The sequence below is a fragment of the Hylobates moloch genome, unplaced genomic scaffold, assembly GCF_009828535.3.
Source record: "Hylobates moloch isolate HMO894 unplaced genomic scaffold, HMol_V3 SCAFFOLD_2, whole genome shotgun sequence".
Taxonomy (NCBI): domain Eukaryota; kingdom Metazoa; phylum Chordata; class Mammalia; order Primates; family Hylobatidae; genus Hylobates; species Hylobates moloch.
The window spans coordinates 118,409,193-118,435,697 of NW_026652277.1; the positions used below are offsets into that span (position 1 = coordinate 118,409,193).

The 26,505-nt window shown below is 33.7% G+C and overlaps 1 protein-coding gene across 2 annotated transcripts in view; it reads right to left on the reverse strand.

Moving 5' to 3' along the window:
• Positions 1-26,505, reverse strand: part of ASCC3 (activating signal cointegrator 1 complex subunit 3) — a 390,213-nt gene that overhangs the window by 101,011 nt on the left and 262,697 nt on the right. For both annotated transcript variants that reach the window (XM_032155721.2, XM_032155702.2), the window contains exons 26-32: positions 24,346-24,431; positions 22,239-22,405; positions 21,087-21,232; positions 20,835-20,955; positions 18,462-18,604; positions 1,067-1,204; positions 856-976 (exon numbers count right to left, since the gene is read on the reverse strand). In XM_032155721.2, the coding sequence (XP_032011612.1) occupies positions 856-976; positions 1,067-1,204; positions 18,462-18,604; positions 20,835-20,955; positions 21,087-21,232; positions 22,239-22,405; positions 24,346-24,431 (922 nt within the window). The remainder of the gene's footprint in view (positions 1-855; positions 977-1,066; positions 1,205-18,461; positions 18,605-20,834; positions 20,956-21,086; positions 21,233-22,238; positions 22,406-24,345; positions 24,432-26,505) is intronic.

Sequence of the window (26,505 nt, forward strand, 5' to 3'; positions counted from 1 at the left end):
GATAATTGAATCACCAAGAAACTATGATGAAAAACTGAGTCTTTGAAAGGGTCTTTCTTAACATTTATAAATGTAAGAAAGATGAAAATTCCCTTTAGTGGAATGCTTTAAAATGTTGTTTAATAGATATTATTTTAATTAAATAAGAAAAAGTAAAAAATAAAATATATATACAAAAATCTTTTCAGCAGAGTCATTTGATAATTTTCCCCGTGAATAATGAACCCACTTAGGCCTTGTCCTCCCTGCACCCCGGTATAAAATTTCTTTCTTTTAGCCTACATAAATCTCTGAGGTAACTAATGATTTAGAAATGATACAGCTTTTACATGTATTCATTTAGTGGAAATATACATTGAGTGTATTTCCCTTTTTGAACTCACTGAAAATGCTTTTATCATGTTTTAAAATATCTTAACAGAGTCTTCATGCATAAGTTGTAGCAATAAACATTGGTTCTGGAAATCCCATGGAGGTATCATTTCTAGTGAAACACATTTAAAATTAAGCAAAGCAATACTTAGTCATAATTTACTAAGGAAGTTCACTAATAGCTCCTAAGAAGTACTTTCATCTATTTATAAATTAGAAACCAACTTTGGTTGGCTTAATAATAACTACTTTAAGCCACTTATTTTTTTCTTACTTTTGTGTAAGTAAAAGTAAATACAGCAGCAATATTTTGTATAATATTTTAACTGGAAACAAAAAGTCTATAATCGCTTATCATCTGTTTAAATGTGACCAATTCTCAAAAGTTTAATTTGTGGAAATTCAAATTATTAATTATTCAAATTCAAATTTACTAAGGGTAAAATAGAGCTTCATGTACTTCTGTGAATTTAAGAAAATTACCTGTAATGGGAAAATCCACATAACGTCTTGTTTTTCCATCATAGTATTCTGTTCCCTTAATAATTACTAAATGAGCTGGAAAGTTTACACCCCAGGCTAATGTGCTTGTAGCAATAAGAACCTAAAAAGCAAAATAAAATATCTTATATCTAAGTAAAATATAACTTTTAAGTTACATTTAAATACGTGTTCATTGGAGAAAAAAAAGTACCTGAACTTTGCAGTTTACAAATAGTTCCTCTACTGTTTTTCGGTCCCTCTCATGTAGTCCAGCATGATGCATTCCTATTCCGAAAGCAAGTGTCAGCTTGAGGTTGGAATCTCTTACTGTTGCAATGATGTTCTCCATCTGCAAGTAAAAACATAATTACAAGATGTAGATGTATAACATTAGAATTTTCATAAAATTTTCATGTTTCAAAAAACATTATTTTGTTTTTATGTTATTATATGGACATAAAATATATGTCCCATATACAGTTATGATTAAAGTTCAATTAACTGAAAAGAATATCTACTTGGTAAGAATATATACTCTAAACACACTGAAGTTTAAATGTTATCCATCTTATTTTTATGCATCAAGAGAAAAAATCTGTAGATAAATGATATGTCCTTTAATGAGTAACAACCGTTAAAAACGATGCAATATTTCAGTGTATCTGTTCATCTCGTGTTATAAAAAACACTGTTTTTGAAGCTCAGTGCCAAAAATTTTAAAAATACAGACCAAAAAATAGTGGAAAAAAAAACCAGCCATAATCTTTGCAGACAGAAATTGTTCCAATTTATGCTTTCTTACAGAACTTATTGGCCCTGAACAAGTCACATAACCTCACTGAGCCTGTTTCTTTAACTGTAAATTTGAAATAATAACAGTAATCTTATATACGCATTTAATCTTCCCTAAAGCCCTGTAAGAGTAAATACTATTATTGATCCTATATGTAAATTTAGTAATGATAAAAGGATACATATACCTATTCAAAAATTGTTTTCCAGAGAGGCACACAGCTATAAACATATTAGCATCTGAATGTTACTGTATTCTCAAAACTCTGAATATTATTTAAAAAATCAAACTGGTGTATTTTTGTTTACTTCTTATCTTCGATCAACAGTACAGCTAAACACTTTATATTTATTGGCTGTTTTATAATTTACCTTTTAATTTTTAACTGGATATGATAGTCTTTTTTTTCTAATTGGCTTGTGATCTTTTTTTATATATTAATGATATTAACCCCTTGTCCATCATATGCTATAAATATATATATATATATATATAGTTTTTTTTTTTTTTTTTTTTGAGGCGGAGTCTCGCTACGTCGCCCAGGCTGGAGTGCAGTGGCCCGATCTCCGCTCACTGCGAGCTCCGCCTCCCGGGTTCACGTCATTCTCCTGCCTCAGCCTCCCAAGTAGTTGGGACTACAGGCGCCCGCCAATACGACCGTCTAATTTTTTGTATTTTTAGTAGAGACGGGGTTTCACCGTGTTAGCCAGGATGGTCTCTATCTCCTGAACTCGTGATCCGCCCGTCTTGGCCTCCCAAAGTGCTGGGATTACAGGCCTGAGCCACCGCGCCCGGCCTGCTATAAATATTTTTGCCTCCAGTTTTGTATTTGCACTTCATTTTATTTATGCTTTAACTTTATGGACCTAAAATTGTAAATCGGTCCCTTATGTTTTGTTGCTTAGAAAACTTTTCCTAAATATATACATACATTATTTCCCCATTTCTTCAACTTGTTATAGTTTTATTTTTTAAATTTAAATAATTATCTTGTAATTTATTTTTGTATAGAAACTACGGTAGAAATCTAAGTTTAGTTTTCCTAAATAATTAACCAATTATTCTAGCAATATAGGTTAAATAATTCCTTATCTTACTTTAAATGCTACATTTAGTATATTCACAATTTTTATTATAATTTTTACATTTTTAAATATTTCCAGCCTCAGTTTAGCTCACTAAACTGTCATATATCTAAATGGTTTTTGAAACTCATGTTGTATAAATGCTCTCTGAATATTCTATCACTTTCCATTCTACATGGAAAATAAGTAACACAAATTTTATGGGAAGAAAGCAAATCTTATTTTCTTACAAAATTTGTTGTAAAGAACTAAATAGTTGTGGCTGGGTGTGGTGGCTCAAACCTGTAACCCCAGCACTTCGGGAGGCAGAGGTGGGTGGATCATGTAAGGTTTGAGGTCAGGAGATCGAGACTAGCCCGGCCAACATGGAGAAACCTCATCTCTACTAAAAGTACAAAAATTAGCTGGGCATGGTGGTGCATGCCTGTAACCCCAGCTACTCAGGAGGTGAGACAGGAGAATCGCTTGAACCCGGGATGTAGAGGTTGCAGTAAGTTTAGATCATGCCAGTGCATTCCAGCCTGGGCAACAGAGCTAGATTCTGTCTCACAAAAAAAGAAGAAGAAAAAAAGAAATTCCAGTTTCTTTGTTTCAGATAGCTCTCTGTCCTTGAAGCAGAGGATAACATAAGGCACAGCATAAGGAAGTTCTTTGTGGGAAGCTCCATGAGGAGAATAATGTTAAGACCAAGTGATTTGAGAAGACATGAGCACTGAAAAGAAGAATACATCTCTAAAGTTTCACCACCACATTCCAGCAGTAAGCAACAGGGGAGAAGTAACTTGGAAATAGTAAATGCATAATTTTTATATGCCTGAGATAGAAGTATAAAAAAATGACAATTTCTTCAGATCTTATTTCCTTTGTTTCTTCTATTAGCAACCTCTAATATATATATGTATGCTTGTAATACACTTAGTATCTTGTTGGTGCATAAATCAGTAAGTAGATCACAAAATCCTCAGCTTGAGAAACTATCGCTGCTGCTGCAGTTTAGTAAAAATGTATGACCAAAATATCCATATAATGAAACATTCCAACTGCTTTCTTGTTCATTTTATTTTCACTAGTCAGAAAAATCTTCTAAGTTTTTTTAATGTGGAAGCAAGCTGTTTTACACTTATAATAATCCATAAAATAGGACAATAAAGTTTAGCTTTATAATAATTACTAAGGTATTAAAAAAGCACTGTACAAACTAGGTGATATTTTAATGACATACACATAAGAAATGTTATTTATCAGCTTTCACTGAACTGAATGCAATGTCTAAATAGTTCATGTATAAATAGTTCATTCTGTTTGGCCACCTAGTATTCTTGTATTATTTACTTTATGAACTGTTAAGCAGGAATATGGAAATGTATTGACATGAATCCACTTTACCTTAAAATTAGCACAGGATATGTAAGCTGACGATAAATGCATGATATAATGAAAGGTGCTTGTCTTGTCTCATAAACTACATGTTAGATATTCTCATTAGACAACTTATTATCCATTTTTGGTTCAATAGTTCACAGCATAAAATGTCTTCAATTTACACTACAAGGAACTAATTCACTGGTGTCCTTGTTCTAATAATTAGTTTGAGAGATTTTTTTCACTTTTAAACTTACATAAGTATATATAACTTGTGTAATTTATAGTGCCCCATGGCAATGACAATCATACCCAAACAATAATGTATCATTTGCCATAGGAAAGCTAAAGAATCCTCTGGCAGAAGGTCTGGTGAGGCATTAATATCCTGTCTTTTGCAGCAAGGAAGGCTAACGGTTTCTCAATCGCCTAGACCCCACTTTCACAAAAATCAATGCAGTAAAGAGAACTGTTTGTTTATCTGAACTGGCAAAGACTTAACATCCTCATGAAAACAATTGCACACACAAAAAACTTCATTTATTACATGGTTTCTCTGGATGAATTTCAAATTATTTGAACATCATAAAAAGCAAAATTTATAGCTGTTAATCATTAAGCACAAAATACTACGAGGACGGCCTATACAAATTTGAAAATGTAATTTTTTGGATTATATACATCTTTGTTAATGTGTGTAAAAATAAGTTTCATCTTGATCAAAACATCATAAGACAAGCAAAAGTATTCAGGAACTTAGGATAATGGAAGTTTAAAACATGATAATAAATATAATTTGTTGAGTACTTATAATATGCCAGGCATTGTGTTTATCACTTTACAAAGATTATCACATTTAATCCTTTATATAAAGTAATATAGTCCTAATATAACACTCAATTAATTTATACAACCAAGTATATTTCAAATGGAAAGACCCAGTGATTTTGAATACTAAAGAGTATACTTAATTAGCCCTGGTTCCATGAGAGAATTAACCCCCATAAAAAAATACTTGGGTTACCATCTTCCCAATTTTTCCAGTGATAGCTAGTACTTTTCTAGATGGGGAGCAGACAAGTTTATTTTATACATGAAATGGATGCCTTAGTACATTAAGGCTTAATTCTTGTTAAGAAGGGTTGCTATAGAATTTAAAAAAAAAAAAAAAAAACACATGATAAATGAAGCACTGATAGAAGAAGTTTTACTTCCATAGTTCATTTTTTCCAACAAATTATTTGTTGTAATGTATAGGTATCTTTCCAATAAACAGCCTTTGAAATATGTCTGACTACCTGATTGTTAAAAAAATTATTCAATATTATACATAACAGAAAAACAGATCTATGTTATTCTAGGTAGTGATCTTTTTCTTAAGGTTGGGGGGAGGAGGCACATATGTAAACTGTTGAACCATTTACTTTAACTTAATAGAATTTTTTTACATTTTATATTTATTATACTCAAAAAGCTTTTGTAGAAAGATAAGATTCCATTTAAGTAGATACATTACTCTGTGCCTGAAATACATTCCAGTCAGAATATAATTCAGTGAGTTGATGACAACGTTGGCTCCAAAAGAAAGGAGGAGACCAGATTGGACAAGAATGAGCTAACAGATTGTGCAGCCCAATTCTGTCCTTTTGAGTGTGATATATTGTTTCAAGATGCTAAAAACCCATACCTTCTCAAAGCATATCTGTTGTGCTGGTTTTCTCATTTTCACAGAATCCTCATTATCAGAACTCTATACTCTTTTCAAAGCATGTCAGACTCAGACCATATGCCACTGAATAATGCTTATCAATTGTCTGAAATGCTCAGTAAAAGATGTACCACAGAAGAATCATAAAAGTTCTGAAGAGTTTTTTTTAATAAAAATAATTAAATCTATCATATCTGGTACAGATGTTAAATGAAATTAAAACATTTCCTTATAATCACCAAATGTTAATTTCTTTTAATACAAGTCTGTATGATAAACCCCATACACCGAAGGAAGAAAAACAATGAAACATTTTAGAGCATTCTACTGATACACTGATAAAAAAGAATTCAAAAAATAAATAAATTAAAAAGAATAGTTTCTAAACTGTATCAATACTCCCAAAATTTATACTCCCTTGCTCTTTCTGATGCTCGAAGCACACCTCAAAATGATTTATCATACTTTCAATATATAAATATATTTATATGTGATTAAATTACATGTGAAGTAAATATGAGTGAAATATAAATTAAATGTACAAATGAAATACAAACAGTAACAGCTAAATCTTTGTTATTTTGCCAAATAAACACAATACTATTTTCAATGTTTGCTTTTTAGTTTGGCTTAATTCTTTTTTTCTTTTTCTTTTTTTTTTTTTTTTTCGGGAAGGCACGCTTACATTTGTCTTAAAATATTTTTTGAGGGAGGGGTACAAGCAGAATCTTATTACATATCTAGATTGCGTAGTGGTCAAGTCAGGGCTTTTAGGGTACCCACTACTTGAATTGGGTACATTGTACCCATTAAGTAATTACTCATAGTCTACCTCCCTCCCACTCTGTCACCTTTCCAAGTCTCCATTGTATATTATTCCCCTCTCTACATCCATTTGTATAAATTAAATTTTTTTACTTTTATTTTTTGTGGGTACATAGTCATGTGTATACATTTTTTAGCATCCACTTATGAGTGAGAACATGCAATATTTGGCTTTCTGTGTCTGGCTTGTTTCATTTATGATAATGACCTATAGTTCCATCCATGCTGATGCAAAAGACATGATTTCATTCTTTCTTATGGCTGAATAGTATTCTATTTTGTATATATACGTTTTCTTTATCCAATCATTTATTGATGGATACTTAGGTTGATTCCGTATCTGCTATTGTGAATAGTGCTGCAATAAATATATGAGTGCAGGTATCTTTGATATACTGATTTCTTTTTCTTTGGGTAGACACCTAGTAGTAAAATTGCTGGGTGGAATGGTAATTCTATTTTTAGTTTTCTGAGAAATCTTCAGACTATTTTCCATAGAGGTTGTTCTAATTTACATTCTCACCAACAGCGTGTAAAGAGTTCCCTTTCCCCTGCATCCTCATAGATGATAATAGCCATTCTGACTGGGGTGAAATAATATCCCATTGTGGTTTTAGTTTGCATTTTTCTGAAGATTAGTAATGTTGAGCATTTTTTCATATACTTCTTGGCCATTTGTATGTCTTCTTTTGAAAAATGTCTATGTCCCTTGCACTTGGCCTAATTCTTAATAAAAGCAGTATCAAAACTGGGTTGTAGGGTAAGATATTAAAGATTTCTTCTTATTCATGTTTTTAATTTAATTTGCCACGCTATTGGTAGGATATCCCCGTGTAAGCACTTCATATTTATTTCTGACTATAACTTTTATCTTTATTTCCATTGTTGAATAATTCTGATTCTAACTCATATTTAGCATTTCCATATATTGAAAAACTTTAAAAATGCAGATAAAGGTAATGAAATGGACATTGTAAAATTTTCGAAAGTAGTATATTGTTAAATGCGTAATTATATTAACATGAATTAAATTTGTGCAGGATCACAGCAGGCAAAAAGGTATAAATATAAGATCAGATTTTACCACAGCTCTCAACAAAAAGAACCTATTTATAAGGTATAATATCATGTTGCTACACAATCACAGTAATAACAGTTAATATTTATTAAACATTTAACTATGTTTCAGTATCTTAAACGTATTAACACATGTAATCCTCACAACATTCCTATGAGGATGGGTTTCTTATTATTCTCTTTTATAATTGAAGAGATGGTGCTCAGAGATTAATCCTACCAAGGCCACATAGCTTGCAACAGGCAGTCAGTATTGACCAAGAAGTCTGGCTCCAGTCCATGCTCTCAAGCACAATGCCTCCCTCTAATCACTACATGAATAAGAGGGATATTTAGTTAACTACTGAAAGTAATAATATTATTAATCAGGCTTAAGGGTGAGCCCCATTGTTTTAGACTATATGCAGAAAACAAGTAAGATTTGAAATAATGAGTAATGTATTTGAAATAATGAGTAATGAAATAATGAGTAACTCTATGCAGATGATTTATAAATCTATTTCTTCTTTATTATTTGAGTATTTCCCACTTCTATGCCTAAAAATGAAGAATATCTAAAATTATTTTCTTTTTTAAACTAAAATATTACCTTTTTCAACTACCTTCATAATCGAGAATGGCACAGCTCCTGTTGTTTGCTCTTGTTTGATATTTCAGCTACTAATTTTTCTTTTTTTTTTCTTTTCTTAAAAAAAAATTTTGAGATTGAGTCTCGCTCTATCGTCCAGGTTGGGGTGCAGTGGCGTGATCTTGGCTCACAGCACCCTCTGTCTCCCAGGTTCAGGTGATCCTCCTGCCTCAGCCTCTCGAGTAGCTGGGACTACAGGTGCGTGCCACCACATCCGGGCCAGGCTTGTCTTGAAATCCTGACCTCAGGTGATCCACCCACCTCGGCCTCCCGACGTGCTGGGATTACAGGCATGAGCCACCATGCTCAGCCCAGCTACTGATTTTTCTTTATTTTTATTGCACTTTTGTCCCCATCAAATTACTCCCACCCCCACCATGACTTTTCCATCTTTTCTATTCAATATTGTTATCACTGATTCCAATTACTGCATGGCAGATTAAAATAACACAGACTCTAGGTTAGCTACCCTGTTTTGAGTTCCTAAGCTGCCACTCGCTTGCTTGTGCTATCTGGACAATCACTTAATCCTTCTAATTTCAGTTTTTGCATCTATAAAACTGGGATAATAAAAACTACCCTTTGAAAATTCATGATAAAATGTGATAATATAAACTCTAATGAATTCTAAAGTACTCTATATAAATACATCAATACTTAGTTTAGTAAAAGTAAACTACTATTATGCTTAGCAATAATTGATATATTTTGCCTCCTTTTTCAATAGGATATGCATGCTACCAACTAAGGCAAAATAAAATAAAACAGCCTCCTATATTGTAACTCAAGGATACTGAATAGCTGCCCTAAATTGCAGAAATATTTCACAAGGCCCAACTGATTTCAAACATCCAATGCTCAGCAAATCTGTAGATAATGTCTGCTTGACACTCAATATTCTCAGCTTAATAGTTTATTTACTGGTCAGTCATTTAGAGGCATGAGGCCTGATAAAACAGAAAGCACTTGGGGTGGGAATTTTGTACCATGAGCTAAATTTATTTTAGTTCTATAAAAAACAGGCCCTTTGAGTTAGAAATGATGTTGTTATCCTGCATTAAATTCAGCTTAATTTCCGATTTAAAACAATTTCAAAATCCATCTTCAATGTCTAGTACTAAGTTCTTACCTACAAGAAGAGCCCAATATCTATTTATATGTTGAATGAACAGGCAAATTAATCAAATAAAACTATAGTAAAATGTCATTGGAATCCCCACCAAATCTGAACTCAGGATAATTTTGAGTAAAGCAAAATTATAGTTCAGCTCTGTAGGTCTACTAATATTTTACTTGTAATGAGATTAGGTGGATTATGTTTAGCTTAAAATGATAAACTGCTCTAGCATCTAAAAACACTTTAGTATTAAGCATGTGAAAACACTATCAATCTTACTTTTCATGAAAGTGTTCTTCCTATGCACCTGCATTAGTTTTCATAAATTCACTATGAAGCACCATGTAAAATTATAATTGGCACATTCAAAAAATAATGTTCTGTACAATTTAGAAGAGACTTCTAGCCAATTAATTTGAATTAACAAAGATTAACTATACTGCTGTTCCTTGTTCCAGGGAACTCTTATTTCCCATACCCCTCTAATTTTCATATTACCTTTACCTGGATTTTTTCCATGGTTTGCTCCAGTCAGAAGGCTCTTACCTTTCCTGCTTCAGATTTTTTCCCCCACCTACCTTTGAATGATGTTGTAGACTTTAGAGCACAACTTAAAACATTCACGGCAAAAGGCCTTGCAGAATCCTAATTCATTTCTACTTGTAAGGACAAAAGTGAATAGCGAGTTCTTATTGTTGTATTCTTCTTTTAGCTACCTGGATCTTATTTAACAGTGTGGCAGAAGAAAGGGGCAGTCCTGCTGTTAACTGGCAAGATACACAGAGGAGTTGAGGGAAATAACGTAAGCAATACTAAAGAATGAAGTCTAATCTTCAGCCAGCGCCCTGCTTTCCCACCCCAGAAAAGGAATCTCATCTAAGGGGAGTATTCTGAACTTTGTCGTTGTTGCTGTTGTTGTTGTTGAGACAGAGTCTTGCTCTGTCACCCAGGTTGGAGTGCAGTGGTGCAATCTTGGCTCACTGCAATCTCCGCCTCCTGGGTTCAAATGATTCTCCTGCCTCAGCCTCCCGAGTAGCTGGGATTACAGGCACATGCCACCATGCTCAGCTAATTTTTGTATTTTTTTAGTAGAGATCGGGTTTCACCATGTTGGCCAGGCTGGCCTTGAACTCCTGACCTCAAATGATCCGCCTGCCTTGGCCTCCCAAAGTGCTGGGATTACAGGTGTGAGCCACCGCACCTGGCCCAGTATTCTGAGCTTTCAATCCACAGACTCACTCAGAAGAAAAGGCCTTCCCTCTGTTCTTTTATCTGTTAGTGCTGGTTGGCAACTATCCAGTCGTCATTTAATATTAGGTATGTCTCCTAATGCTATCCCTCCCTCCTCCCAAGTATTCCTATTTTAAAAAAGAAGTTATATTTTGGACATGTTAGTTTGTATATCCAAGACTTTCAAGTGGAGATTTCAAGGCAATTAGATACAAGTCTGTAAAACCCACAGATACTGTGAAATGAACATATGAACATGGACGCATCAGCATGGAGGCAACCCTTAAACCCTAGCACTGTTTTCCTTGAAATACGGGACCAGACTGCAGAATATTGGGTGGAAGGTGACAGGTCATACTTGCTAGATGTTAAATTATAATATTAATTAAATTACACAGTAAAACTTCTAGAAGTTGTATATGCTATTTGCTTCCATTTTCACCTCCTCGCCCCCCCTCATTTGCTCCTCAGTCCATTCAAAACTGCTTCTGTTCACATGTCACTGACTGCCAAGTTCATCCAGGACCTTCAAATGATAAACCCCATGGGTGTTTCCTCTGCTCTCCTCCACTCAACTCCCATTTACATTTGATATAGCCAAGCACTCCTTCCTTCACAGAACCCTCTCTTCTACAGTGTTTTAGGACACTGTCTTACCATACTGGCATCACATTCTCAGTGACCTGTGCCAGTTCCTCATTTTTCTATCTCAGCTCACACTAAGGGAATCCCTCAGGGCCTGCCCTCTGTTTCTCCACACTCTGCTTGAGAGTCTCATGTGCTCACCTGGGTTTAAGGGTTGCCTCCATGCTGATGCGTCCATGTTCATATGTTCATTTCACAGTATCTGTGGGTTTTACAGACTTGTATCTAATTGCCTTGAAATCTCCACTTGAAAGTCTTGGATATACAAACTAACATGTCCAAAATATAACTTCTTTTTAAAAATAGGAATACTTGGGAGGAGGGAGGGATAGCATTAGGAGACATACCTAATATTAAATGACGAACTAATGGGTGCAGCACACCAACATGGCACATGTATACATATGTAACAAACCTGCATGTTGTGTGCATGTACCCTAAAACTTAAAGTATAATAATAGAAAAAAATGAATACTTTACAGATTCTGAGAAGGGCTGCCTACGGCTTTGATTTAGAGGACTGCTATTTTTATGGATATTTTGGGGAAGTAGGAAGCGAAAGAAGACTGAGTGCCCAACTATGTGATACCAGGTGACCTTGCAATGAAAGCTGTTGATCATAAACTGAGTATTTCACTGTCTCTTTACTGGAAAGTAGAGATGATGCAAGTTGATGATTCACATTTTGCCCTGAAGTTAACCGGATTAGCCAGATGGTAAGGAGCTTGACAAGAGCTGGATGAACTCTTAGAACAGTGCCAGAATAAAAGGCTACCTGTATTTCATGAAGATTCATGACAAAAACTTAAAAGCATTGTGCAATATGCTGGTAATGATCAAATGGGCGAAATAACCACCTCTTAGGATATCAGACAGCCTCCTTCCCAGGCCACAGTGTTTTATGCAATAGGTTATGTACTCAGTGGCCAAAGTAAAAGAGATGAAAATTATGCATGGGTGAAATATAATCATCCTTTTCTTCACGAAGGCCCAGCTATTGCCACTGCTCAGTGCCTAATATGACACCAGTGGAAACACTGGTTCCATAATAAAGTATCTTACCCCTGAAACCAGACAGTTATCTGGTGGTGAGAAGATTATACTGGACCTTCTCTATCACTGAGGAGACACGTATTCATCCCTGTAAGAACAGGCACTTACTTTGGATTTTAATTCTCTTTTCCTACCAAACATGGTTCTGCCAGTAGCCTCAAGGGTAGAATTACTGAATGCCTTATACCTCATGATGATACCCTGTATAATAATGTTTCTGTCTGAGGAACTCACTTCATAAAGGAAAAGGTAAGACAATGGGATGATGCCATTGAATGCACTGGTCTTATTATGTTCTCATTAATAGAAAGAGCTGGTTTTATAGATTAAAGATTCAGAATGGCGGCTGGGAGGCAATACCTGGGAAAGGTTGGGGTACTATCCTGTAGGATGAGGTGTAGTAGTAATCATCGATGATGCTATTTATTCTGTTGCCAGAATATACGGTTCCAGGAACCAAGTACTCAAGGTGTGTGGATGTCTTTTGAAATCATAGATAAAAAACCACTTGAAAACTTTTGCTTCTCTTCCCTATAACTCTAGCTTTGCTAGTTTCGAGGCTTATTATCCAAAGGATTAACAGTTTACTTGGAAACTGAAACAGCCACATGACCACTTCAGGCTCTCAGGTTCTTGGATGAACAAAAAAAATGTGGTCTCAGTATAGTCTGGGAAATTGATCCTAATGAAAAAATTGGGCTATTGTTTTATAATAAGGGGAGAGAAATTTGGATAGAACGTAAATAAATCTGACACTACTGTATCCATTTGAAAAACTAATTAAAGATTTTACAATCCTATATATTAAACATATATAAAATTGCAATTTTCAATCTATCAGGAATGTATGCTTTTGGTCACTCCACTGGATAAAGAGTCTTGATTAGTGACTGGTTGAAGAAAAAATGTACAGATGATGTATGGTAGAGAAAACGAATCATAAATATCTATTTGGCCCCCTGGCTAGTTGCAGAAATACACAGTGGTCTCTAATCCTTTTCCCTTGCTGTCTTATGTATCAACATATTTTAACTAATATATTTTAACTAATATATTTTAACTAATTTTGTTTCTCTTTCCTCTTTCTATCCTCTTTTACTGTTGAATATGGCATTAGTTAGCTGTAACTTTATAATCTAGTCCGCTGACTAGAGAATATTGAGATGGGCTTGCAAAATAACTAGAGGGTGACTAGACACAAGCAAGAGATCTAGGACTAAGTGCTAAATGGAGTTGATGAAATTTTTACTTGTCTTTCCTTGGAGAGGAAAAAATTTTTTTAATTAAGTGTAGGTATAGGAAAAATAGTGTATGTATGAGTTTGAGGGGTGAAAGGGCCATAGTGGACCTTTGTTGTTTATGGGCAGCCAGTATCTGAATGTCACCACCTATGACAGAAGCCAAAGAAGGGAGGAGATTCCTTTTTTCTGCTGCATGCCAGAGATGGAAACTCAGGCATTCAACTCTTTGTCTTGACTTGAAGCTTGAGAGAATGATGCAAAGATCCAATAACAGCTTGACATTAGTGGCAGAAGTAGCAGAATTCAGGTTACATGGTAGCATATACCCACAAACTTTTGAAACCACTGCAATAAGGATTCCTAATGACAATATGGAAAGGTATTTCCTTTGGGGTTTCCTGATGCAGTATAACTTTACATCAATGATACACTTGAAGGTGTCTTTCTGCTTCCTAATGCTTTGAAACCATACTGGATTAAGAAGACAGATGAATAACTCTTTTTGCCTTTGCCAGTAAATTAATGAGAACACATATACTCTTCTTAGTCATATTCTCTCTCTAGCCTCTTGTGATTTACCCTCGCTTTTTTTACTCTCCATGCCCCCAGCCCGAATATCGATAGACAGTTCTTGACTTAAGGTCACTCAACAGCAGAATAATTTGAATGCTCTTCTATGCCAGACACACTACTTCATAGTTGCCAGGATAACTGCTGCTGTGCTTCCTCTGAATGCTCAAGTTGTCAACACTAGAGTCTTAACCAATTACCCATGTCCTGCCACAGAACATCAATTTAACACTACACAAGGAGCAGCAATAGAAGCAACCACTAAGCTTCCAGCCCATAATATTACGGAAAGTAACCCACACGAAGACCAAAATGTTAAAAAGTTTTCCTATTAATTATTTAGGGCTAATTATCTAGGAGTTCAACAACTAAAACACCTGCTTTATAGTATGCTTCAGTATCACATTGAATTTACATAGTAATCAGTTGTAAAACTTCTGAAATTTTCATTTTAAAGGTGATTGCTTTTAGAGTCAGTAGTAAAGCATAGTTTGCCTCATTCTTGAGATGGGTGTGGTGAAACAAAATGTCTGGAAATGACATAATATTTCTAGCTGTCCTATTTTATAATACATTTAAATAAATGGTACATTTATAACAAATATTTATGTTAATAAATACAATAATAAAACTAACAGATTTAATTTCAGAGTCTACAAGGAACTTAAACAAATTTACAAGAAAAAAGAACCCCATTAAAAAGTGGGCAAAGGATATGAACAGATACTTCTCAAAAGAAGACAATGTGGCCAACAAACATATCAAAAAAGGCTCAGCATCACTGATCATTAGAGAAATGCAAAGCAAAACCATAGTGAGGTACCATCTCACATCAGTCAGAATGGCAATTATTAAAAAGTCCAAAACAATAGATGCAGGCAAGGTTGTGGAGAAAAAGTAACACTTTTACACTGTTGGTGGGAATGTAAATTAGTTCAACCATTGTGCAAGACAGTGTGGCAATTCCTCAAGGATCTAGAGGCAGAAATATCATCTGACCCAGAAATCCCATCACTGGGCATATACCCAAAGGAATAGAAATCGTTCTATTATAAAGATACGTGCACATGTATGTTCACTGTAGCACTCACTATTCACAATAGCAAAGACATGGAATCAACCCAAATGCCCATCAGTGATAGACTGGATAAAGAAAATGTGGTACATATGTAACATGGAATACTATGCAGCCATGAAAAGAAATGAGATCATGTCCTTTGCAGGGGCATGGATGGAGCTGGAAGCTGTTACCCTCAGCAAACTAACACAGGAACAGAAAACCAAACACCCCATGTTCTCACTTATATGTAGGAGCTGAACAATGAGAACACATGGACATATGGCGGGAACTACACTGGGGCCTGTTGGGGATGGTGGGAGGGAGAATATCAGGAAGAATAGCTAACGGATGCTGGGCTTAATACCTAAGTGATGGGTTGATCTGTGCAGCAAACCACTATGGCACATATTTACCTACTGATATGGTTAGGCTTTGTGACCCTAACCCAAATCTCATCTTTAACTGTAATCCCCATAATCCCCACATGTCAAAGGAGAGACCAGGTGGAGGTAATTGAATCATGGGGGCCGTTTCCCCCACGCTGCTCTCGTGATAGTGAGTGAGTTCTCACAAGATCTGATGGTTTTATACGGGGCTCTTCCCCTTTCGCTCAGCACTTCCACTACCTGCTGCCTTGTGAGGTAGGGATCTTGCTTCCCCTTCCACCATGATTGTAACTTTCCTGAAACCTCCCCAGCCATGCTGAACTGTGAGTCAATTAAACCTCTTTCCTTTATAAATTACCCAGTCTGGGGTAGTTCTTTATAGCAGTATGAAAACGGACTAATACACCTATGTAACAAACCTGCACATCCTGTTTATATACCCTAGAACGTAAAATAAAAGTTGAAGAAAAAATATGAAAATAATACAATTATTAACAAATATTTGTTAATAAATACAATAATAAATTTATAATAAACATTTTATACACATACAAAATAATGTTTTCTAGGTGTCCTATTTTAGCAGTGAAAAATCTACAACAGCAGAAACCACGAGTATATTCTATAGTTTCTACGTAGCCTTGTGGATAACGTTTTCTGCCGATAAAAAAAAATATGAAATAGAGAAGTAATTCTACACAATGTCTGAGCTATCTACAATTCTTTAGGTCTCATATATTAAAATTAAAAAAAAAAAGAAACAGTAGAAGTGTACTATACCTGATATGAGCACATGAGGTTCACATTTGAAGTTAATGTGAGTCACATATGTGCTGAATGCACGATGTCTATATACTCTAAGCAAACATCCCAAAGTGTGTTTAGTAGGTTTGTACATTGTATCTTAACTTCAAAGAAAAGTGTCCATTTGGAAGACTTTTAGGATAACATATAAAATAAAATTAAGCCTAGAGAGATACTGCACATAAACTGAGTCATCAATATTTTATATATCTATTTTTCATCATTTGCCTCCTAAGTTATGATACTGCCTTAGACACAACAGGATGATTATTCAGATATCAATTAAATAATACAGGATAAAAAAATCTTTTAACAACATTATTTTGGACATAAATTATTTTCTTAAATATCTAGTATACCCATAGAAGTAACAGTAAGTAAATAAAGATAAAATTTAAAAGATAAAATGATCGTTATTACTCTACTTCAAGCAGTCATTTGATAGCCTGCATATTAAGCTAATTTATGAGTCTGTTAGTGAATAAGGTCATCTATAGAACTAAGCAAAAACATTCTGAAATATCAGTTAACTATTACACAATAATGTAATATATACAGTACTATCTAACAGTCCTACTAACTCTAAAGGAGTCATGAGAAGTAGAAGGGGAGAAATATGCTAACTGTTAATCCTGGACACCAGTGGATTTGGAACATTTTTTTTTACTGATGCCGAACAGCACTGCTCTTCTTTAGCCTGCATGAGATCACAAAATGGGAACACTGAAGAGGGTAGGTGGAGAGATCACAATGCAACAATTATGCTACTACTGATTTCATCTGTTTTCATTGTAACTCAATTTAGGAAAATATTTTTCAAAACTGGAAAAGTGTAAGAAAGAACAATCACTATATACTAAATCTATAGAGAGGAGGAGGAATATCTATATTTACATGTAGTATAAAGGATCATACTAACAAACTGGATTACATAAAATGCAAAGTCTTCTATTTGTAAAAAGACACTACGATAAAAAGACAAGCAATAAACTAGCAAAGTTACCTAATACAGCAGGTGAAAGATTAATATGTATATATGTATAGAAATACATACATATGGAGAAAAGTAATATATAAAATTTTATATATGTACATATTTTTCTAAATTTGGCAAAGCTCTCACACAAATCTACAAAATAAATGCTGTACTGGAATACATGAAAGACCAAAAGAAATGAAGAGACAAGAAAGAAAAAAGAAGACAACTAGTAAATATATGAAAAAAAAAGTTCAACCAATCAAAAATCAAGACATACATTAAGATAAGATAATAATTTATCTGTAATATATCAATAAGTTGCAACAAATGAGGATGTAGTAAAACTCTTACTCTCATATACTTCTGATAATTCATACATCAGTGGTGATGACACCAATAAGTACAGTTCTTTTGGAAAGTAATTAGCAGTGTACCTGAAAACCTGTAAAAATATTCACATTATTTGACCCACTAATTTTATCTTTAGAACTCTATACTGAGAAAATAATTTTAAACAGAGAAAAACCTACAATAATAAAGATGCATGATTATTAAATTACAGGAGAAAACCACTATGAAATAGTTGCATAATGGAATATAACTGCATAGACACAAAAATTCTAATTTAAAATTTTACTGGTAGTTATTACTTAGGGAAAGGATAATAACAGATTTTAAATTTTTATATATTAGTGCCTCCTAAAATTAAAAAAGATTATTATATATTTTTTAAAACCCAAATTTTGCAAAACTGATTTTAACTTCAGTGAGGGCAGTGAATACTCAAAGAATATGAAAATGGTTGAATGTTACAATATACATAGGTGATAATGTTAAAGGAAAAATGTATAAATATGAATATAGAAAATAAATATTAAGTGAGCCTATACTAGAAAAAACTATAACAGAATATTAATAGTGTGGTAAGGTGGCGGTATTATGAATTTCTTCTTTCCCTATAATATACTTACATATGTAATGTTCATTCTAATACAATATAACCTGAAACTTATAAGCAGTAGAAGATAAAATATGTTGCTTACCTCTCTTTCATCCATGTTTAACCACTGCTTTGGATCTTCTTCAGTAGCCAGGAAGGCGATCAATTCCAAAGCAGTAAGACGAGTTTGACGTCTTGATGAGACAAATATCAAAACAGGTTTGGCTGGAGAATGGCTTCTAATTGCTGTTGAAAAGTTGTGGGAAGTAAAATGGAAAGCTACTTAACCCCAGAATATGAATTTCATTAGGATATCAAATGGATACATGAAAACTAATGATATAAACAATTTAGGCATGAAATGTGGCATTATTGCAGGTACTACATGGATCTGGCAGCATATTAGACAGATAATAGGAAAAGAAAGGTTGATGGCCGTACCTAGAGAGTATATTGCCTAGGAGAGAAAAGATTTAATTATGCTGGGTCCCATTTCTATTGTGAGTTGCCAAGGAAGGAGAAACTTAAAGATTGAGACTCTCCATTAAGAGCTATACATGGACACTGAATCTTAAATCGAGTTTTCTGTGCTAAGTTGTGTTTCTCAGCTATTTGTGTTTGCCTAAGCAGTGATATTACAGAGTTAACTGGTCCTGGGGTCTGGTGAGAAAATCAAGTCCTGCCACGTGATGGAAAATGTCTAGAAAGACCACAAAAAGTTCCTTTTATTTTTGTTATCAGTGATAGAAAAATTAGGAGAGTTTGTACCAGTAAACAGGTTAAGAGATAAATCAGAAGAAAGTTTTCCCTCTGTTTTTCTAAAAGCATATGTGTGAGAAGGGCAGACAAGAGAATGTAGAAGAGGGCTGAAGAGAATACTATGCCTGAATGAGTATCTGAGTAATGGGACATGGTAGTCAACACAAAGAAGATGAGATGACTCTGGTCAACACAAACCAGAGTAACAAGACTGAAGGAAATTCTGTAAATCAAATCTTTAAAAATAATTAAAGAGCCATATAAATCATTTGGTTTATCTTGAAATGAGGTTTTTTTTTTTCTTTCTTTACATAGCTTCCAAAAACCTGATTAAGATGCCACGAGTAGAATATATATTTAGGTCTACAAAACTCTCTTAAAACAGTCAGAGATAGTTAAAAATTTTATATAAAAAGTTCAACCTCTTTGTAATTTCTTGTTTGAAATGTGAGCTGCAGAATTTCTTTTTATGGGCTGGGAAACAAGGTTTATAATGGAAATGTTGACATGACCTTGACTTTATTTACATCCTAACTATGAGAAATAAAGCTATCACACAATCATATTTCTAAACTCAAAGAAATATAGTAATCACTACAGGTATAATAAATAGTACATAAGTATAGCTGCTGTGCTGATACCATTTCTATGGAAGTGTAAGTACTTTATTTACTATTGATTTATATAACACAAAATGCTTCCTTTCCATCAATGGTATGCAGTCATTCCATATAGATATATGTAATTTCAACAATATATATTATGAAAAATAAATTCATTTATCTTATTTCTCTTTCTATTGTTTATCAGAATGTTACAGAATGTAAATGATAAAGCTTTGATAAATCATATTAGAGATACACCATTTAAAATACACATATTAGTACAATATTGGTATCATTTGGACACATAAATATAAATGGATCGCTGTCTTTCTTTAAACATCAACATTTAATGGATTTTTGCTGCTCAAAGAACAGGTGTGGCTGAACAGCTCACGGCAGATTTATTGTTCATTAGTGATTTTGTGAAATGCTTCTGTGAAGCTGTAAATAATCTGAACTGCCAAGATTGGTCTCTAGTTCACAATCAATACTTTGCTTCTGTCATAAGGCTAATTACAGCAGCTAAAAAGTCACCTCACAACTGTCACCACACAATCAACAGCAGTTCACATTTGAGGATTTATTTTTGAGGTTATTTTTAATTGATATAATAAATATTCTTTATGCAGCCCAAATAAAACATGTTTCAGTAAAATAGGAGTGCTATTCTTAAATCTTTCCTGTTTGCCTAATTTGTTAGAAGAGGAAAAACTAAAAACAGAAGCCCTGTACTAAAGTACTGAAATTTCTAAGTTTTATGATTTCTCATAAAAAGGATTATGAGATGTTTTTGACCTGTAGCTTCCATTTCTCATTTGTTCAAGTTACTATCATAAAAACACTTTGATTAATATTAAGAAAACTCTGATAACTTTTTTTAATTACATACTTTTATTCTACTACAAAGTCATTACCATTTGTGAAATGTCTCCAATTTTCAAAAGGTAATTTAACATATATTTGTATTCCTTAACAGTTGAGACAAACAGTTTTAGATATTTGTAGAAGCTGGACCAGTATCATCCTTTCAAAGAAACCAACACCAATTAGAAGACATTTGATAGCTACCATAAACAATGGTTAATATTTTATTCCAAGAATCTGAAGCTTACCCTGAAATGCAGGCTTGTTCATACTAGCCATACGAGGACAGTAATGTTGACCTGGAAAGCCTTGAATGTGAACTTCCAGTGGAACTGGGCGTACTGATGGTCGGAAGTTAAACAAGCCCATCTAGAGTAAATATGAGAGAGAAACCATTTTCAATTTTTATATTGAATTTTATAATGTTATAATATCTCTTAAAAGGAATCATCAACGTTACACTACTAAATAAATGCATAATTTATCAATCTTCTACATACCTGCTTAATATTGAGCCAGTCAGCAAGGTCTCTGGCATTAGCTAATGCAGTAGATAGTCCAACTATTCTAACAGGCTTTTCTGTGTGTGATGAGATAAAATTTGTTCGAGATACAATGACCTCTAGAACAGGGCCTCTTTCCTCCCCTAGAAAATAGGGAAAAATCAATGTTAATCATTTAACAAGTCTGTGTTGGCCACTGCAGCAACTACAAAAGGAAAAGTTCGTAGCTTCCTCAAAAAAAAAAAAACAACTAAAGATACAACTACCAAAGGATTCTGCAATCGCACTCCCAGTGCATGATGTCACATGGATGTTGAATTAAAAAAAACTGACCTCATGGAAGTAAGGAGTAGAAATGTGGTTACCAGAGTCTAGGGGCATGGGTTGGAGTTACAAGAGAAGGGAATAGAGAGATGGTGGTCAAAGGGTACAATGTTTCAGTTGGACAGGAGAAATAAGTTTGTCAGATCAATTGTACAGCAGTGTGACAACAGTTAATAATAATATATTGTATATTTCAAAATTGCTAAATTGCAAAATTGCTAATTGCATGTTGAACTGTAATCTCCAATGTTGGAGGTGGGACCTAGTAGGAGGTGATAGGATAATGGGGGCTGTTTCTCCTAAATGGCTTAGCACCATCCTCTTGGTGCTATTCTCATGACAGTGAGTAAATTCTCATGAGATCTAGTTGTTTAAAAGCATGTAGCACCTCCCCCACCACCTTCCTCTCTTGTTCCTGCTCTTGCCATGTAAGAAGCTCTCTCCTGCTTTGCCTTCAGTCATGACTGAAAGCTTCCTGAGGCCTCCCCAGAAGCAGGAGCCACTATGTTTACTATACAGCCTATAGAATCTTGAGCCAATTAAACTTCTTTTTAAAAATAAATTACCCAGTCTCAGGTATTCCTTTATGGCAATGTGAGAACAGATTAATACACTAAGATAAAATTTTTTATGTTTCACCACAATTTATACGTAAGGTGATAGATGTTAATTATCTTGATTTAATAATTCCACATTATATACGTATATCAAAAAATCACATTGTGCCCTAGAAATATATATAAATATTACATGCAAATTAAAAATAATACTAATAATTTACAAAGTTAAAGTTTGTAAACTGGCTTTAGATACAGTGGTACCTACCAAGCAGATGGATCTCATCTATGATGAGAATAGTGACTTGCTGAACATAGTTCCTATTTTGCCAGCTTCTGCTGACTCCATCCCACTTCTCTGGCGTAGTGACGATAAGGTCAGCCTTGGCAATGGATTTCACATCAGGAGTCACATCCCCTGTTAGTTCAATAACTCTGGAGGGAAATATAAAAATGATCCCAGAACCTTTTCAAGTAACAAATGACCTTGGAAATGCAAAAACCTATCTCTTTTAAAATAAAATTTTATAAGGCTTAAAATTACTTTATCTACCTTTGATTTTTGAAATTTTCCAAGTTCAGTCCAAAATGTACATTTCTTAAAAACTCTAAGAAAATTTCTTGCCATAAAATGAAGGTCATATAAATTCCAATCACTGACATATCTAACTTTTAAACAGATATGCAAGGATATCAAACTTTGCTTTAATTATGTTTATAGAAACTTCATCCTAGGTGATTTTATAAAGTTGAACTCATACTTCCTTGTCCCTATGTTGGAATAAAGTTTTTTTTAATGAAGGAAAGTGTTACTTTATGGAGACAAAAAAAGGCATTCATTAAGAATATTTAGGATTATGTGTAAATTTAAAATTATGTGTAATTTAGATTGTGTGCAAACTCATATCTTTCCTTAGATTGGAATTTTCTATAGATTTTATAGCCAAAATGAAATGTATTAGGATGAAAACAAGATAAGCCAGAGCAAATATGTACCAACTCATTCTAAGCAGATCACAGTCATATAGCGAGAGAGAAGGAAAAGAAAAACCTATGCAGATCTAGAGGAATTACCTAAGAATTCCTAATTACATAGGATTAGCTCTAGGCCAACACCAAATTTTAAGTAATTACTAAAATAATTTCTTTTCTTTCTTTTTTTATTTTTTATTTTTTTTGAGACATAGTCTCATTTTGTCACCCAGGCTAGAGTGTAGTGGTTTGATCTCAGCTCACTGCAACCTCTACCTCCCGGGTTCAAGCGATTCTCCTGTTTCCAAGTAGCTGGGATTACAGGCATACACCACCACGTCCAGCTCCTTTTTTATTTTTAGTAGAGATGGGGTTTCACTATGTCGGCCAGGCTGGTCTCCAATTCCTTTTCTCAGGTGATCACCCGCCTCAGCCTCCCACAGTGCCAAGGTTACAGGCATGAGCCACCACGCCCAGCCTAATATTTCTAATCTGTGTTAAGACTTAGAAAATAAGAAAAAGGGCAAAACTGGTTCCTCTAAGCATAATGTTCACAAAGTATCTACTTGTTCTTGTTTATTTTAAAGATTTACATTTTATATATTATTTTGAATATGGAATATGTTCACATGGCTCAAAGAATACAGAGAATAGTCTCCATAACATCCCTATCCTATAGACAGCTAGGTCTCATTCTGAAAAGAACCACATATTCATATTCTTTATCATTTTGAAAAAACATAAGCTAGGATACTTAAATTTTTTTTTTTACATTATCTTTGGAGATCATTCTTTCCATATAAAAAGAACTCACATAGTTTATTTTTACAGAGTAATACAATATTTTACATTGTGTGAATGTACTATAATTTACTTACTGATGCTCTGTTGGAAATTCGTTTCTCTGTAATCTTTTGTTATTTAAAATAATACTGCAATGAATAACCTTGTAGTATATTAAATTATTAATGAAAAAAACCCCACATCATGTTTTTCAAAGAACTTCTGCTTTTTCTTAAATAATTTACACGCAAAATGCCTTCTAAGCAGTTTCTGGAAGCTATTCTACATAATATGAAAAAAATAGAGAGACAGAACTTATTTTTGTTTTGTTTTAGAATGAAAATATTTTGAAAAAGTTATCCTGCCAAATAAAAGTACTCACGTTAAGTAACTTAGAAGATTTCATTTTCAATCTTAAAACAATGGGAATATTGATATTATTTTAATAGTAGGTACATATCTTTAAATAAAAGACTGAAAATCATTGTAAAACCATTCAGCAGTTAAATAAAAGACTATGAAAATCACTGTAAAACCATTCAACAGTTTTATTCAACTCTTATTTCCTGGTCCTTTTAGTCAATTCAAAGCGTATCTTTTGAGTAAATGTAAGAACTTACTTTTTACCAAGTTTTTCTTCTATTCTAACTTTCCAATCATCCATTCTTTCACGTACTAGGGCTTTTAGGGGTGCAATATATACCGCCTAAAAAGGGGAGAATAGCCAAAAATACTCATGAAAATAGTGATGGCATTTTCAAATAAAAGTAAACTCCAAAAACTTTGTCAAAATATGACAGTGTGGTTTTAAAATGTATCTTTTAATTCTGAATACTCAAATTTTTAAACCAATGGGAAAAAGTCATTAACTCAAACTACATTTATCCAAAATAAGACAGAAATGTAACACATCACAAACATTCTATTCATAAAAAATATTAATGTAGATGAATTTAAATTACTTTTAAAAAAGCATCAGAGGTATTTTCCTCAGGCATTTTACTTGAAATTATATTCCACATAATAAAAACAAAATAAATTATGAGATACACATCATAAGAGAAAATTAGGGTTCTGATGAAAAAATTTTTTTCTATTATTATGATTAATATTTATTTGAGATGTATGTTACTCTTTCATGAATAAATGTACTGATGTTGAAGTTTTGAAGTGAAATAAACTTGTTTAAATTTTTTTTTTTTTTTTTTTTTGAGACGGAGTCTCGCTCTGTCGCCCAGGCTGGAGTGCAGTGGCGCAGTCTCGGCTCACTGCAAGCTCCGCCTCCCGGGTTCACGCCATTCTCCTGCCTCAGCCTCTCCGAGTAGCTGGGACTACAGGCGCCCGCCACCACGCCCGGCTAATTTTTTGTATTTTTTTTTTTAGTAGAGACGGGGTTTCACCGTGGTCTCAATCTCCTGACCTCGTGATCCGCCCGCCTCAGCCTCCCAAAGTGCTGGGATTACAAGAGTGAGCCACCGCGCCCGGCCAACTTGTTTAAATTTTAATGCAGATTTTATGAAGATGCTAACAGTACATTTTAGGTTTCAAAAAAATAAATAAAAGCTGGTCTATAGTAATACAAACCTATACAAAATGTATTCCCTTTATGTTTCTAATTTAGAGTAGAGCGCTACTGTTATACTAACATGTCTCTAGAGATCAATAACCACATATTAGAGAGACTGAAAAGTAGGAAAACTTAGGGTTAAGTAGGGAAGAAAAGCCACTAATTAGGAAACACTACAAAAGGATGTTAAGACATTTCTGAAATCATAAATGATGAAGAAACTAGCCCACAATTCCAATCACAACATCTCTGTAAATGTTTCTATTTTAGTGTGATGTACTCACAAAATTAAGAACAAGAAAACTCTAAATACTACATAAAAAAACTGTTAGAATTAATAAATTCAACACGCTTGAAGGACACAAAGTCAACATATATAAACCAGTAGAATATATACTATTAGCAAACTATCAAAAAAAAATCAAGAAGACAGTCCCACTTACAATAGCACCAAAAAGAATAAAGTACTTAGGAATAAAGTTAACTAAAGAGGTAAAAAATTGTACACTGAAAACTATAAAACATTGAAGAGAAACTGAAGAAAACACAAATAAATGAGAAGATATCCCATGTTCATGGACTAGATTAATATTGTTGAAATGGTCATACAACCCAAAGCAATCTTCAGTTTAAATGCAATCCTTATCAGAATTCCAATGGCATTTTTCACAGAAATAGAAAAAAAAAATCCTAAAATTCACATGGAAGCACAAAGACCTTGAATAGCCAAAGCAATTTTAAGGGAGAAAACCAGTCAGATGCATCACATTTCTGGGTTTCAAATTATATTACAAAGCTGCAGTAATCATAACAGTGTGGAAATATGGACCTGACATAAAAAGAGGCACACAGACCAGTGGAACAGAAAAGAGAGCCCAGAAATCAGACCACACATACAAGGTCAACTAATCTTCAACAAGGGCCTGAAGCATACATACAATAAGGAAAAGATAATCTCTTCAATAAATGATGTTGGGAAGACTGTATATTCACAAGTAAAAGGACTACTGCCATATACCATATACAAAAATTAACTCACAATGGATTAAATAATTAAATATAAGATCTCAAACCACAAAATTCTTAGAAGAAAACATAAGGAAAAAGCTTCTAGATGCTGGTCTTGGCGATGCTTTTTGGGACATAGCATCAAAAGCAAAAATAAACAAATAGGTGTACAACAAACTAAAAAGCTTCTACACGGAAAATAAAT